The sequence below is a fragment of the Gigantopelta aegis genome, chromosome 3 (genome assembly GCF_016097555.1).
Source record: "Gigantopelta aegis isolate Gae_Host chromosome 3, Gae_host_genome, whole genome shotgun sequence".
Classification (NCBI taxonomy): domain Eukaryota; kingdom Metazoa; phylum Mollusca; class Gastropoda; order Neomphalida; family Peltospiridae; genus Gigantopelta; species Gigantopelta aegis.
In genome coordinates, this window is record NC_054701.1 from 61,412,713 (window position 1) to 61,430,444 (window position 17,732).

The 17,732-nt window shown below is 37.0% G+C and overlaps 3 protein-coding genes across 4 annotated transcripts in view; 1 reads left to right on the plus strand and 2 right to left on the minus strand.

The window, feature by feature from the left end:
* Positions 1–643, plus strand: part of LOC121368380 — a 109,785-nt gene extending 109,142 nt beyond the window's left edge. For both annotated transcript variants that reach the window (XM_041493073.1, XM_041493075.1), the window contains exon 11: positions 226–643. In XM_041493073.1, the coding sequence (XP_041349007.1) occupies positions 226–396 (171 nt within the window). In that variant the 3' untranslated portion in view covers positions 397–643. The remainder of the gene's footprint in view (positions 1–225) is intronic.
* A 7,122-nt stretch (positions 644–7,765) lies between these two features.
* On the minus strand, positions 7,766–13,629 carry LOC121391464. Its single transcript, XM_041523093.1, has 3 exons — positions 13,514–13,629; positions 10,008–10,527; positions 7,766–9,003 (listed from the first exon to the last, which is right to left on the minus strand). The coding sequence occupies exons 2-3, from the start codon at positions 10,515–10,517 to the stop codon at positions 8,629–8,631; spliced, it is 885 nt and encodes a 294-aa protein (XP_041379027.1). The 5' UTR covers positions 10,518–10,527; positions 13,514–13,629; the 3' UTR covers positions 7,766–8,628.
* A 2,174-nt stretch (positions 13,630–15,803) lies between these two features.
* LOC121368760 (stimulator of interferon genes protein-like) lies at positions 15,804–17,327 on the minus strand. Its single transcript, XM_041493506.1, has 2 exons — positions 16,799–17,327; positions 15,804–15,868 (listed from the first exon to the last, which is right to left on the minus strand). Exons 1-2 carry the CDS (start codon positions 17,325–17,327, stop codon positions 15,804–15,806), a joined length of 594 nt encoding a protein of 197 aa, XP_041349440.1.
* Positions 17,328–17,732: the final 405 nt, after the last annotated feature.

The following is a 17,732-nucleotide window of genomic DNA, read 5'->3' on the forward strand; positions in this document are numbered from 1 at the left end:
GTTGCAGTGCATGGAGGACGTTGTACAACTGTCAATGCCCAATGTGCTCAGACACGTTACTGAGTATTTTTTTATTTTCGTGTATGAACCCTCAAGCACGATTTAACGACATGACAGTCACACATTTCATTGTGTATTGCAAATCTGTTACTTATCTATAAGTTTTGTGTGTGTGTGTGTGTGTGTGTGTGTGTGTGTGTGTTTACAAATGTTTTACTGTTTCAGGCTCTTGCCAGACGTGTGGCAGACCATCACATCAGACTGTTTCTAAGCAACCAGTACGACCGAATTTTACAGTGGAACGACTTGGACGAATCGATTCATGAACGTCATGCCACCGTGATGAGGAAAAAATGTCTGTGTGAGATGATAGAAGAAGATTTGTGGCCAAAATAGATGATATGATACCAATTTCAGAGACAGCTGGATTTGACAAACGAGATGCTATGATTCAGCAGCTATTGTGTTTGAAGTGGTGCATTCCTGAGTATAATGAATGGAGTGCCCATTCTAATTTCATTCTCTGAACTGGCGATATTATTTTAATGTATACACATCAGTGTAAGATATTGCTCGTCACGACAATCACTCAATATCTAACTACTGTAATATTGGCGTGATGTAGATCATTTGCTGACCCAATTCGTAGAAAACTAGTATGTAGTAGGATTCGACATCTGCTTACTTTTGCGTTGCGGCTTGTTTGCGGTTTGTTTTGTAATAAATAAAATACTAAACTAGCTTGCCTGTCATACCGTTTTTATTAAACTCGTGAACAGTGTTCACTCATTTCATAGAAATGGTATGACAGGCAAGCACATTGTTTATAATAACATTTAATCTTTCTATTAAATGAAGTTATCAAAGTAACAACATATAATTATTTGCCAATTAAATTGTTTTATTGACTCTTAGTTATTGTAATAAATGCATATTCTGATGCTTAAAATAACAAATTATTAGGGTTTGTGTGCTGTCAGTTGTGACGTTACATCACATTGTTATATAATTCCAATTTCTAAAAATGCCTTTGTTATAAACCCTTAGAATGGTCAAATTCGTATCACGTGATGATAAAAACTGACCTTCATAGCACCATGAATCTCAGTTTAGCGCTATTTTTGACTTATAGCCGGAACTACTTTATGAATTATGTCAACAAAGGAATCCCCGAGGAATTTCCTTGAGATTCTATTTTTAGACATCAAACAGTAATCGTCTGCTGTCAAACTTCCAAGTGTCAGCGTTAGACATCGTAACATGTCAGATGTTCCTATATAATTTTTTGGAGATTTTAATTTAAACACGTCGTTTTCATCTTTGTTTGAAGAAAATAAAATGGAGTTTGATGAGTAACTAGATAAACTTTTATCAGAAGTGGCAGAAACAATGGAGCAGCAGAATTTAGTAGTGCAATCAGAAGAAAAGTGTCGTTTGGGACGGTTTCCAGAAGTTACAGAAATGGAAATTAAAGCAATTGAAGAAAAACGCCAATCAACATCTACTAAACGAAACACAAAATGGGGCATGAATGTTTTTGAAGGTAATTATTTTTTTAATGAACCTAAAAAGACAACAATTTTTTTTTTTTTTTAAATAATTATAAATCCATTTTTTTTTAATGCAAATGTGATATCGTGCAGCCCGCGATGTCGTGAGAAGAGTAGCTTGTGCATATAAAACAAAATGAAATCACTGACTAAACATTTTCAACAATACTTTTTCTTATTTTTATAAATAACTAAAAATATAATATATTTACATGTCTAGGCACTAACTCCAGACCCACCCCCTTTCCCGCTAAAATGAAGATGTTTCTATATACATCCGTACTTGTTTTTCAGCATGGTGTGTCGAGAGTGGCATCCCCTGTCTAGATTTCACAACGGTAGAGGCGACAACACTGGCATCGTTACTGAGGTCGTTTTACGCGTCAACAGCACCACTGGTGACCGAAGGGAGAAAAAGGAGGCTGCCCGAGAAACAAGTCGGGGAATACCATAAAAACACTTCAATAAACATTAGAGGGGCTCTAAACAGGCATTTGCATGACAGGGATAGGAACATAGATATTGTGAAAGATAAAGAGTTTTAAAAAAACAAATGATTTACTGAACGGTAAACTGAAAGTCATGATGGAATCCGGAACATCGCGTGCAACGAAACATAAACCAATAATTGGTAGTTCCGACTTAAATAAAATCAACAATTACCTTTGGAGCGACGAAACACCTGAAATATTGCAATTCCGCGTGTGGTACTTGATATCAATTCACTTCGTCACACGCGGCTTGGAATTCCACACCCAGCTGTCTAAAGAATCTGTTGTTTTTAAAAGATGACGAGGGCCTAGAGTACATTACTTTAAGTCACGAAACAAAACAGAAAAACAAACAGGGTGGCATCCATGATCACGATGGTCCAAATGATAAACGTTTATATAGCAAGCCTGATTACGCAAACATGTCCGGTAAATTCCGTGAAACAATATCTGTCTGACTGTGATCCCACAGCTAAAAATCTATTTTGCCGATCCAAAAAAGTGTATAATTCCAGTGGAATTTGGTATTTTACAAAAGCGATTCAAAAACAAAATTCAGTCAGTTCATGCCAACCATTCGCAGTAACGCGCATTCTAGTATGACGTACACAGCACATAGTTTGCGCGCCACTGCGATCCAATCTTTAAACGACTCGGGTTTTGAAACTAGGCATATCATGTACATGTCGGGCCACAGGAACGAAGCTTTAATTCGAAGCTACAACAAAGAATGTGCGACTTTCCAAAAACGAAACATGAGCATGGCACTGTCAAATCTTACGAATACTTGTGTCGCACCACTTGAAATGACACACACGCCAAAACCATCTTATGTTGTCGCCGCTTCCACAAGTATAAGGCCAGTAAACACAGAAACTCGCGACACACCTGTTTCATCCATTTCCGGAAATCTTGAAACCACTTTCTCCATGTCAAGTCTATCAACATATGGAATTTTCACGTACTCAAAATTTGATAACTGTAATTTCAATGTCGTAATTGGTAAACCTGGACAGTAATAAAAAAAATGGCGCCCATGCACAGTTCGTAGTTAAATATTCATACACCAACAGCTTCACATATAAATTATACCATACAAAATAGGTCGCTTCAGACATTTTTATTACAGGTTAAAAGTTATTGAAATTACTTACGTTATATGTTTATAGTGAATTCAAAATGTTTCTAGTTGGTGTTGACATTTAATGCAAAACATTAATATGAATTGTATTAATGATTGTAACATTGTCATTCTCTCATTCGGCTATTGACGGGAAAAGCCGAACCACCATAGAGATTCCGCTAATGTTGAGTATGAATTTCGTGTTAATAAAATAGTAAATAGTTGGGAAATAGAGTTCACTTTTTATTTCAAAGAGCTTTACATTAATGACATGGTTATGTGTTTGGAATTATAAGAATTGAACGTAAAATGTTTTGAGTTTCATGCTAGTATGAAACGCAAAACCGCTTCGTTAATAATAATAATAATAATAATACTTTTTATTTAAAATAATAATAATAATAATAATAATAATAATAATAATAATTATTATTATAGTTATAATAATAAAGAACTATATAATACGCAAGGTCGTTTAATATTTCCTATCGTTGTGACTGCTTCTCTTTTGATTTGCCGACTTTCTTCTTTGTTCTTACCCGATTCCGCACTTCGTACAATATTGTGTACAAAGATAAATTCTATAATTTCAACGGCAGTGGTAGCCGCCTCTGATGTCTTTTTCTGTCCGCGGAGGTCATATATTTATACGACGTCAATGGCGTAGCCAGCATGGGCAGATTTCCCCCAGATTTATTTTATTTTTTCCCATGACACTGATATTTATTTTACAGGTCTGGGTTTCCCTTGGCGTTTTTTCCTCTCTGGCTACGCCCCAGGACGTTGTACTCAAATAGCATTAACTATGATGTTTTATTTCCAATAAGGTTTATAAAATTATTCAAAATTTGCAAAAAGTAAAAGGACCATTGAATAATTACTCGTCCGTGTTTTTTCACCAACTGTGTTGTTTATAATATACATATATATATATATATATATATATATATATATATAAAATATGCTTTTTGTGATTATATTGCAAAAGCAATTATCACCCACCTGTGAAAGAAATCACAGTGTAATAATATTTCCGTACATCATATTGTGACGAATGGTTTCCAGTGACAAAGCTTCATATAAGGGCTAACGCGATTGGTCAACACATTGGTTTGACGTAATTCGATGGGACTAGTTTTCAATTCATAACCTTCCTGCACATGTACCTATTTTACAGTACCAATACTGTTATGTCGATATGAATCATACTTCATATACTTCATACTCCATATATCGCAAGATATCAAAACAGTTTTACCAGCATTATTAAACAGTTATGCAGAGCATCAATATGCAGTTATTATCATATGTCTAAAACGGATTATCTTGATCACGTGCACGCAGACGATAAATCCCTTTCCACGGCAATGCCACTGACCTCAGCCGGCCCCAAATATGCCGAACTGACCCACCAGTGTCCTATGCATTTCACCATACTATTCATTTCGTTAATAGAAGATACAATGTATTGCATACCACGTTAAGATACAGGTGTAGTGATTTAAAAGCAAACGTATATCGAGTTGGGCTTAGCACAGATTCCTCGTGTAGGTGTGGATATAATTTCGAAAATGTTTTTTTTCTGTGAATGCATTTTATATGAGAGGCAAAGACGCACTCTGGGATTCATTGCAAAGATTTCAGCCAATTGATTTACAACTGGTTTTAAATGGTAAAAACTGCTCTAAGTGAAGAAGACAATACATATTTGTTTTATGTACATAGGTATTAATGTATGGATGTTTTAAATAGTATTTTTTGTTTAGCCATTACGTAATCATTGCGATGTCTTATTTTGTGTTTTGTTTTAGCGAACCTGCTGTCACACATAGATAACTCTTTATTGAGTATTTTCTCTATTCCCTTTATTCTTTCTTTCTTTCCAATTCTCTTTCAATAATATTTACTTCTATTCATATTTAAATAGCAAAAGTATATTACTGGCGTGATATGTATGTAGTATGGAGAATGCCAAGTAAGTTGTATAACTTGTGCCTAATCCATTTATTAAAAAAAAAAAACCGAATAAAATATGTTTCAAACAATCAGTGTCATCAAACTTTAACATAAAAGTCTTCTGCAGTGGTAACTCTACCACGATTGATTAATTCCACTATTCTGCACCAATATATTTGGGAAAAAACAACCACTACTCACGATAGATGCAGCAGTCAAGTAATCAAAAACCGTTTCCGTGATCCCTTATGACATTGTTTGTGTTACAACTTTATTTACATCAATCGACACATTTTGGATAATATCAAATACTTTATGAATGAAGAAAGGAAGGAAATGTATTGATCGAAGCTCTCAACACATTTTATTTACGGTTATACGGCGTCAAACATATGGTTAAGGACCACACAGATATTGAGAGAGGAAATACGCTGTCGCCACTTAATGAGCTACTCTTTTCGATTAGCAGCAAGGGATATTTTATATGCACCATCCCACAGACAGGATAGCACATACCACGGCCTTTGATATACCAGTCGTGGAGCACTGGCTGGAACGAGAAATAGTAAAATAGTACTTTATGAAACGCACATACGTAGACAACATATTTGGGTTTCGTTTTTCTTTTCCATTTAGCTACTATGATGGGTCATTTGTAACTTCACGAAAATATACTTTCGATATGCTAATCAAATACATCAGCTGATGTATTCATACGTAGGTAAAATTAGGTCATGACGTAAAAAAAATTCAAACACACGCGCACGCACGCACGAACGAACGCACCAATATAATAGATGAAAGAAAGATGTTTTATTTAACGACGCACTCAACACATTTTATTGACGGTTATATGGCGTCAGACATATGGTTAAGGACCACACATATATTGAGAGAGGAAACCCGCTGTCGCCACTTCATGGGCTACTCTTTTCGATTAGCAGCAAGGGATCTTTTATATGCACCATCCCACAGACAGGGTAGTACATACCACGGCCTTTGATATACCAGTCGTGGTGCACTGCCTGGAACGAGAAATAGCCCAATGGGCTCACCAATGGGAATTGATCCCAGACCGACCGCGCATCGAGCGAGTGCTTTACCACTGGGCTACGTCCCGCCCCCTAATGGATGAAAAGGGTCGATGTTTAAACTATGAAGCACTTAGAATTAAATTTCAAACACGATCAAACCTTTTAGAATATGCATCTTTAATAAAAACAGTTAAAACCTTTACACATGAGAAAAAGTCAATTATAAAAAAAAAAATATATCAGGTAATAATCATCAATCCTATATTCCTTTTAAAATAGGGTTGTTTATTAAAACTTCAAAATGACGTAAATAAATGTACAATATTTTAAATTAATCAACAATTGTGCCAACTTCCCAACGGGAATGTTCAAATTTAGGTTAATTGTTATTGCCCCAAGAGTGGAAAACAATTTATAATTTACAATTTCTGTGTATAAAAGACCCAACTTTACTATGGTTTTAATATCTTACATCGGACATCAAATAATAAAAACAAACACTTTTCTTTATAAAATCAAATAATATATAGAATCAAATATATGTGAGGAGTTGCCATACACAGCCAGAAGCATTGGAACATTTGTTCTATGACTGTTCTGAAGTGCTAGTTATATGGAAAGACATTGAACTGTCGTACTAGGACCTATGTGAACATACACAATTTGATAAACAAATAGTAACGTTTAGAATTTTAAACAGCAAAAAAAAGTATAATGGTATTTTCTAATTGTCTCATTATTAATGTTGAATATTATATATACAGAAATATAATGCAGAAACAGAAACCTAACATATATGCTCTTATAAACATTATAAAAGATGGAATACAAATTGAAACATACATATACTTTACAAAAATTGTCGTTTTAAAGAATATGAAGAAAATTGGGCATCTTGGTAAATATTCCTGAAAACAAGACACAGCAATATGTTGTTCTAGAGGTATTTATTACAAGAAATGTTTTTATCATTTTTGTTTCAAAATCTTATCTTAACATTTTATCTTAACATTCATTCTGTGTTTGCTTCCTTCTTTATTTCTTCTTTCACGCTAAACCTTATTCATTCTTTACTTCTAAGTTCACTTGTTAACCCCATGTATTACTATCTTTTTTTTACGTATTCATGTTTAATTATACTGATGTAATATAGCATATGTATTAATATTATGTTTATATTAGCACGACTGTCAGGTACTAATATCAGGAACTCCAACCCCGACACTACCATATATATTTCTGGGGTTCATAAACTATTAAAATTATATATATATATATATATATATATATATATATATATATATATATATAAAGAAAGAGAGAGAGAGAGAGAGAGAGAGAGAGAGAGAGAGAGAGAGAGAGAGATGATTCGTCAAGAGCATTTTTAATATGGAAAATATCAACAAAGTATATACATATATATAATTTTTTTATATATATATATATATATATATATATATATAGAGAGAGAGAGAGAGAGAGAGAGAGAGAGAGAGAGAGAGAGAGAGAGATGATTCGTCAAGAGCATTTTTAATATGGAAAATATCAACAAAGTATATACATATATATTATTTTTTATATATATATATATATATATATATATATATATATATAGAGAGAGAGAGAGAGAGAGAGAGAGAGAGAGAGAGAGAGAGAGAGAGAGAGAGAGAGAGAGAGAGATGATTCGTCAAGAGCATTTTTAATATGGAAAATATCAACAGTCTATGTTAATCGGCAATTGTCGAGGCTCTGGTTGACGATACATCGGCTATTCAACGTCGTACTATGGTACATAAAACACTAAAGAAGTCCATGTCCATCAGAACGATCTTATAAAAGTCAAATGAGATTCATAAAGTTCTTCATGCTGTGTAGTGTACCCAGCACTTCCCTTGTTGCTAGTACACACGGGTTCATACTACTGCCCAGCTCTGTCGTATACAATTATGATATATATAACTGGCATGGTTAGTTAAATATTGCAAATGGTTACCGCTAATATATAAATGCATGTTGTCGGCGAGAGAATGTCTAGTCAGTTACACCTACCTTAAACTCCCTCTAGGTGGGAGCGGTACTGGGATGCGAACCCAGTACGGTGACTTAACCACTACACTACCAAGGGTTGTAAGATATGTTGCATTAATATTAATTATTTATGTACAAATGAATTATTGATCACAGATCATTGCATGCAGCCTTCGAGCTACCATGCTCATTTATTTAACGTCAACCACCTACCTGTGAAGCAAATACTACAAAACGCATCTCATTTGTTATCCTAAACATTATGCATACTACAAAGCATATCTCCTTAGTTGTCAAGCAGCAGTGAAGGAAATGCTACAAAGCGTATTCAGAGTTATCGTAAACGTCAACGTCTGTGAAGCAAATACTACAAAGTGTATCTCCAGTGTTATTTTAAACGTCAAGTAGCTGTGAAGCAAATACTACGTAGTATCTGTCCGTAGTTATCAATCGTAAGTTCCGGTATATGAATCCAGGGAATTATCGCTCTCTTGGAAGCCCTTTAGAGCCACAATAGTTGGAATGGAAGAGAGTTCATCATCTTCTCTACAAAACTGTTCCACACGGTCACTTTGGTCACCGATGGCAACCAGCTCATTAATGCGATTCAGCTGAGGGAAACTTTTTACAAACGTCTCATTCCCACCGTCGATTTCCTTGACTTGTGTATCGGTGGCGTGTATTGGCTGATCTCTGCCAGCTGCTTCATTGAGGGATGTATCAGGGTTATGCATTGGCTCTCTTCTGATTTTAGGCTGCGGGAGGGGTGGTCCACTGCTGATCATATAAGTCTGATCCTCATCATCAATAAGTGGTTCTCGCTGGAAACAAAACACATTGATAGCTGATTGTTATGATTATCGTAATTATGATTATGATGAAGATTTACTTCTATATGATGTACTACAACTACTGCTGCTGTTACTATTGCTACTACTACTACTGCTACTGTTGTTGCTGCTGTTGTTTTTACTGATATCGCTGCTGCTGTATCCGTATGGTATGAAAAATCAGGAGTGCATGTTTCACAAATTGTATGTAACACATGCTTCGGCCTTTGATATACCAATTGTGGAATCCTAGTAAAGCTTATTGCGTTAAATTTACATGACATGGGTGACCTAGTGTTGTTATATTTAAGTCTATTACATTTACATTCCGAAACATCAAGTTATAAACTGGGATGGGATAAAACTGTCAGAGAATGGGTCCACTGAGGTGATTCGATCCTATGCAAACACCCCAGGCGAGCGCTCTACTGACTGAGCTAGGTCCCGCCCCTTGGTGATGGTGAATGCTAATTTTGAAAGTTATCATTTACGATATCAAATGTGGTATCTAACTCTATTTTCTGCTGGGATCAAATGCTGCCCACTGTTATGTCTTCCTGGAGCACTACTAGCGGGACTTGCTGCCTAATGAAAACGTCTTATTCCAATCCGAAATTAAATCAGTTAAAACTGTTATACTAGTTATCGAAATAATTGACAGCCACCGAAACTGTATACATGTTTTGCCAATAATACGAGATAGGGGAGGTATCTCTTTACAGTAACAAGCACACAGTTAAAATATTATCGAAATATTTATGAACTCTACCTACCTCATCAGCTAGTGGAGGTATCTCTTTGCAACAACAAGCTAGGTTAAAATAGTTTGAACACAGAGTTGTATGTGCATCATCAGCTAGGGGATATATATATATATATATATATATATATATATATATATATATATATATATATGTATATATATATATATATAATTATCTTTGCAACATCAAGGAAACAGTTAAAATAAGACAATACTGAGGAGTTCTACGTACCGCACCATCGTGCTCGTTAACTTTGTTTCTCGACTTCCGGGGATTCCTAAAGAACATCACGCAAGCCACAATGACGAGCGCCAGACACACAGACGATACGCCCAAAATAACGTGAGTCACCAAGGCATCTTCACACGTGTCATCTTTGAAGTCGTTTATTATTCGTCTGGTACCAGGTGGGCAACTTTTAACACACTGATGGTTGTAGATCTGCCACCCGGCCGTCTTGCAGTCGTCACCGGAGATGCACACGCTGTTGTTAGCTACTTCTGAATAGGGGCACTCCACGCAGCACTGGTCAACAAAAGCATCCGGGTCAAATATAGGATGAGATGGTGGACACTTATCTATGCATGTCCCGTTGAATGCTATTTTTCCTGACTTGTCGATGCATATAGTGCTATTGATCATTGCACATGTGTCAAATGGACATTTTGCGTAACACATTCCCATATAACACATCGGTTTCGGGGTCAAGCAATCAGTTGTTTGGCAATTTAAAGACATCATATTTGCAGAACTGTAAAGTGAAAAAAAGTTTCTTTTGGCATTATTAATGCTATAAATATCCTTGTGCATATTGGTGAATATTTGGCGTATAAATACATTCAGTAAAGATTTAGATATATACTGTATGTTAATAAACCATACCATCAATTTATTAAAATATTGGTATGCACGCTTTTTAAAGTAGATAATATATAAATATATATAAAATCTATTTCCACTGTGTTATCAAAAATAACGCATGATGTTCTCACCAATGGGTGTGTAAGAAATGCCAAAAGCGCTTTAAATGAGCCTCTATGTATATGTATATGAATATTTATTTATTTATTTATTTATTTATCATATAATATCTTACATTTTCAGTGCAATCAAAGTATGTGATATTTTTCAGATCACATACTTTAAGAATTTGATAACTTTGCAAATTAGACGTAAATTAATCGAGGTCACGGCACTAGATTTATTGACATTTAAGCAAACGTACTAGGGTGACACGCCATAATTGACGTACGGTATGCATTCATAGTCATCAAATAAAAACATTTCAATAGCAATTTTACACTGAAAGCTGTCCAGCGTTCAGAAAACCAAAAACGTTACGCCCTAGTTTATTTTGATGTAAGGACATCCAAAATGACGTCATTCAAATTTGACGTCATTTCCATTAAAAAAAAAGACACCGCGCCACATATCCTTACGTCATTTGAATATCTAGTAATGGCGGACTGGAATTAAAGTTGCGTGTACAGTTTACAAAACCACGTTGTATTAAGCTTGAGATTATATGATAAAGAGATTATTACCCTCGTGTGTTTCGGTATCGTCACTATACAATTTTTATTCCTAATATATCATATAATTGACGATACCGAAAAACACTGGTAATACCCCCCCCCCCCCCTCTCTCTCTCTCTCTCTCTCTCTCTCTCTCTCTCTCTCTCTCTCTCTCTCTCTCTCTCTCTCTCTCTCTCTCTCTATATATATATATATATATATATATATATAGCTGTTGGGTATTAAGAGTGTCAACAAGGATTCCGGGTGGTTGCACCCTGAAATCATTTGGAGACCTGTGTTTTGTTTCGAACGGGAGACAACTCATAGCGCCTTGTTATTTTGCGTGTTTTAAACGTTTGCGATTATGTTGTAATCGTATCGGGAAAACAAAATTGAACACCCGCAGCCGAACAAAAATATTTGTCGTGTTGTGCTTGTAGAACCTGCAGAAAAGCATGCCGAGTTATTACTTAAAGTATGTTTCCCAATCCCGGGAAATTTTTACCTTTTTTCTTATTAATAACATTAAAAAGGTTCCTGTGTCATATCCCCCCCCCCCCCCCCCCCCCAATACAAAATCCTGCCCACGTCACTGATAATTAGCCCAAGTTCTAACACGGTAACTGATTACGCAATGCTATATTCTAGCATTAGATTTTAATACGCGAATTTTTTTTTTTGCCAAACGTGCTCAAGAAATCTTCAAATAAACAGTAAAAATAAATTGACCGAATTGTGGTATTTCCACTCATTATGAATTTAATCAGTGAGGCGTGTTCGAGAAAATTGCGTCGGTCTCATACGCAGTTTGTATTTTCGTACAACCAGTCGAGCAAGTTACGTAACATTTCATACACTCCGGCAAATTCTGTATTTTCCCGCAAATCCTGTATTTTCCCGAAAATGAGACGGTGTACTTGTGGTAGGCATTGGCTATTAACCAATCAAAACGCATGAAATTTATCTAAAAGGTAATAAATGTGTATATATCATAATGTGTGTTTCAGGTTTCATCCTTGATAGGTAGGTTGCAACTTGTTTCTCTCTTTTTTAAATCGAATCGAACCTAAACACCTTAATCGGCCAAGGTGTTCCAATCTAGTTCGCTGATTGCAACAAATCAGGGATCATGTTTATGTTTTTGTTTTGTTTGCTTCAAAACATTTCAGGGTCGCTACATAAAATTAGGGTAGGTCGGGAAACTGGAAACAAATTTGCTTTAGGCCTAAGAAATATGACACATACACACATACACACGTATACACAATTACACACAAAGGTGGGAGCCCGTACGCCCGCCTGATGTGCGATAGGTCACTAGATCGACCGCCCTCGACGTACTCCGTTAAAGGTGTTAGCCCCACATTAACCACACCCGATACGACTCAACCAGTGCCCTACGGCTAGTACATACTGTAACGCACACCCACCCCGTATCTCTCTCTCTCTCTCTCTCTCTCTCTCTCTCTCTCTCTCTCTCTCTCTCTCTCTCTCTCTCTCTCTCTCTCTCTCTCTCTCTCTTGGGACGGTGAAAACAACCATCGATGGGAAAATATGTTAAAAACAAATTCATTGATCAAAAGGGAGGGTTCGACCCCCGAAACTCACTTCCTGCTAGATCGAGTACTCGGCAGAGAAAAACAAAATGTCCGTCTAGCTTTCTTACAGTCAGCTTACTCGGGCTAACCTCCTACATACGCGCATGAAAGCATATTTTCTGTTATTTCCCCCGCATACACGACAGCATATAGCCCGTCACGGCCTTTGTAAAACTCTTTGGTAATACCCCACCCCCATCGTGATCGAACACGCGTTCTTCTGTAATCAATTGTAACCGTCAATATTATTCACGTCCATTCCCCAGCCACGCAAAAAAACCCACAACATACAAGAAAGAAAAATGTACGAAACGTCTACTTGATTATTCATATTTTATAACTATTTTGTAATATATATCTGATACATATACAGGGGCGTAGGAAGGTGCGAAAAGGTGTGTGTGTGTGGGGGGGGGGGGGATGGGGGAGCACACACATACATAGGGCCTATATATAAATACAAGTAGAAATGTATTTTAACAAGAACATCGCTACTGCTGCTACAAAGTGGGGGCACATCCCCCTCCCCCTCTCGCTTCCTACGCCAGTGATATACTTCAAATACGGGGGGGGGGGGGGGGACCAAACAAATATTATAAACCGTTTTGTTTTTGTACTTACCTCAGTCAAAGTAAACCCTGTATGTGAAAGCGAAAGTAAGATTTTCCTCGTAGTATTCTACGAAACGGCTCGTGTTACACAAGAAACAACTACTAGCGACGCCAGTGACAAATATGTATACTGAGATAACTCTACCAATTCACGCATGTACCCTTTCGTTCCCACTGTACTCCTCGGTTGTCTTGCGTAATGTTTTACTGGTTTTTCCTGGCCACTCGCCAAGTGTAAGGTCATAATACAAGGGGAAGTTGAACAGTCACGTATACATATCAAGCGCATTTGAAATACTCTGCACCACAGTTGGTCTAGTGATAATCAATCAATCTCTCTCTCTCTCTCTCTCTCTCTCTCTCTCTCTCTCTCTCTCTCTCTCTCTCTCTCTCTCTCTCTCTCTCTCTCTCTCTCTCTCTCTCTCTCTCTCTCTCTCTCTCTCTCTCTCACATTTTTCAGGAGCGTATTTAGGTTTTAGTAAAAAAGTAGATAAACTTTATGTATTACGACACAAAACCATACCAGGTAGGTACTGACGCTAAAGAAGTCATGATTTTATGTGCTTATATGGATGGGGTTGCGTGGTTGCTGGAGGCTGAGTGTGTGTGTGTGTGTGTGTGTGTGTGTGTGTGTGTGTGTGTGTGTGTGTGAGGACATCTCAACTCTAAAAATTATGACAAGGCAGCACGTAACACTTACCTGTTGCGCCATTGGTCTAAGATCGATCCCCGTCGGTGGGTCCATTGGTGTATTTCTCGTTCCAGCCAGTGTGGACAACTGGCGTAACAAAGGCCGTGGTATGTACTATCCTGTCTGTGGGATGCTGCATATTAAAGATCATTTGATATTAATATTAAAGTAACCCACTGCGTGGGTTTCCTCTCTTATTATCTGTGTGGTCTTTAACCATATACATGTCCGACGCCATATAACCATATTACAATGTGCCGAGTGTATCGTTAAATTTATTAATATACAACTGGCCCCATCAACGTCTAACTCTCCGACGAGGTTGTTAGAACCTTTATATAGAGAATAAAGTAAAGTTTGTTTTATTTAACGACGTCACAAGAGCACATTGATTTTTTATCTTATCATCAGCTATTGGACGTCTAATATATGGTCATTCTGACACTTTTTTTTTTAGGAAACCCGCTGTCGCCACATAGGCTACTATTTTACGACAAGCAGCAAGGGTTCTTTTATTTGCGCTTCCCAAAGACAGGATAGCACAAACCATGTCCTTTGTTGTACCAGTTATAGATCATTGGTCGGTGCAAGTGGTTTACACCTACCCATTGAGCCTTGCGGAGCACACACTCAGGGTTTGGAGTCGGTATCTAGATTAAAAATCGCATGCCTCGACTGGGATCCGAACCCAGTACCTACCAGCCTGTAGACCGATGGCCTAACTACGACGCCACCGAGGCCGGTATATTTAGGTTTTAGAGACCGATCCAGAAGGGATTAGCTGACCAGTTCCCCCTAAAAAAATATGCAAGTCCCCTTTTTTCCCCTCGTTTATTTTTTTTCCATTGGAATGCTTTTTGACGAGTTGGTCCAAAATATTTTCTGGATCCGCCCCTGGATTTGGGGCTAACAAAAACAAAAACAAAAACAAAACAACCGAAATAAAAGATTTTTTAGAAGGAAGAAAGGAAATGTTTTATTTAACGACGCACTCAACACATTTCATTTACGGTAATATGGCGTCGGTTGATATTTTCCATATTAAAAAATACTCGTGACGAATCCTCTATATATAACCTGAATAAGAAATGTATAACATTTATCGGCATCTGTTTTCCAAACAATCACACTAATAAAAGGCTTTTCTCGCAATTGAAACAATGGGTTTCAAAATTAAGACGCGGTATTAGGCATCCTTACGCGATTTGTATTTTTTGTCTAGGTTTATCGATGTGTCACTGTTCATAAATTTTCGGTAATAATTAAACTTATTGTGGATTGGCTCAACGTTAAGATAACTTAACTAATCCCATTTCAAGTTATTATTATGAGCACGAAAGGAGTTTCATGTTGAATTTAACAGTAGCCTACATTATTCAGGTTATAACAAGAATGAATGGCAAGGCTTTGTAAACACACAGAAAAAAAAAACCCACAGAAAAATGTCAAGCGAGTTTTAATATTTCACCCTTTTCTGACTGAAGTTAGGGACAACCAGGGCAGTGATTGCACCACTCAATAACAGAGGTCCCATATGACAAATCTCAAAATTGTCCGTTATTGTACATTTTAAAAGGCATTTTAAAACAATTTATAAAAGTAATGAAAATTAAAGCTTGTTACCTTCTTGGTGGTGTTGTCGGTTAAAAGTTGGCAGAATGTCTTGAAGTTCACCTAAAACGGAGAAACATACACACATATTTACTGTTAGATAAGTTTCTTTCTTTTGGATAATGTCCGAAATCTCGCGATTAGTTGCGCGTGTGAATCTCGTTTCAGACCGTTAGGCAGAAAAGAGATTCACGTGCGCAACTAATTGTGAGTTTGAGGACATTATGCTACTTAAAACAAAGTACCCTCACAAAATTTTCCTACTAATGTGCACCCAAATATTGCATGGCCTACTGGTGACCGAAATTGACAAGAATGTATGTCACTCGAAAGTCACCGTTTCGTCGTAGTCCGTGCAATACTATTTGAGGATTAGACACGTGTAGTTGCGAAGTTCAAATTTATTTGAGTTGTCGAGTGGAAACTACACCAGTGCACGCTTGTATATTAGTGTTTAATACTACAAAATTGGGATTGTTTTACATTTAAGGGAACCATATTCGATTTTTCCATGCGGACCTTTATAAAATAAAAATATATATTTAGTTCATATTTTATAATACAGTAACCACCAGTTATTATAAAATATATCTACATACAAGACATAGTTGTACAACGGAACAGATTTCCAATGTGAATCACCAATGCACCACTCGTACCCAATAGCAGATGTATGTGTTGTATTGTGGCGTCGAATTAACAACCATGCAACACGTGGATAGACAAATAATATAGACAGATGGTGTCACGTGACAAATAGCTGGGACGTTCATGTTCTCAGTTTTGGAGTAAATATACATGGAGATATACAATATTTTCGAAATGGAATATTGTGTCAATGAGAACTTGCTTAATTAGCGAATTTTTAGCAATATAACATGGGCTGTTAATGGCATATTGCATATGGTTAATGATACCTACCCGGTAGTCTAAATACTTAAAATATAGGACTTTGGGGGGTTTTTTCGCAGTGGACACAAGATTGCGACTTACATTTCTGGTACAACGCGTTAGCAATTTTACAGTCAGCATTCTCTCCCTTGGTGACGTCGATGTAGTTGACGGTTCTCAGCACGTCTGGCACGGGGCAGGGTTTCAGCATCACTGGGATGATGCAGTTCCGTCTCTCTTGGACAGACAACACAAACGCAAGGTGTCTTTCGTAAGAACACCACCCACTGTCGATGTATTCTGGCGACAAAACCAGAACTATTTTCATAGCACGTGACATTCCATCTTCGATAAGAGAAACAATCGGTTTCCCAGGAGTGAAATCTCTCGGAGGCCACAGACACTTGATCCCACAGTCTTGTTCCAGTCGCTCTACACACATCTCAACCCATTGCTGGCCGTCAGAACTATGAGAGAAGAACAGGTGGTGTGTTTTCCCAGCAGGCAACACTAAGGCTCTATTTCCACTAAACGGTGGCGGCGCCTCAGACATAAAGTTCCCACAGGAACTACTAAAGGTACCGGGAGTAGACAGAAGTGGTTCACGATCATCCCTGTATCCATGCGCCATGATTCGTGACAACATCTTTCTTAGACTTTGCTATCTGGAATAACAAAATCCACAGATATAGGACACGTTTAAACAACTGAGTTGGCATATATATCTGAGCCATATATAACTATAGTGAATACACAGGAATTGCTGCCTATCACTACACGAAAAAACCGTTAGCACGTACGTACTTAATCGGAACATTGACTGATCCCCAAATAAAGGGACTGTCCTGTGGTAGCTTCTATTCAACAACAATAAAAAGTTTAGGTTTTTTTTAACGACACCGCTAGAACACGTTAATTTATTAATCTTTGGGTATTGAATGTTAAACATTTGGTAACTTTGACATAGTTTTAGAGAGAAAACCCGCTATAAATATCAGTACTACAACCCCTACCTCAAAGTATAAACTCAACAAAA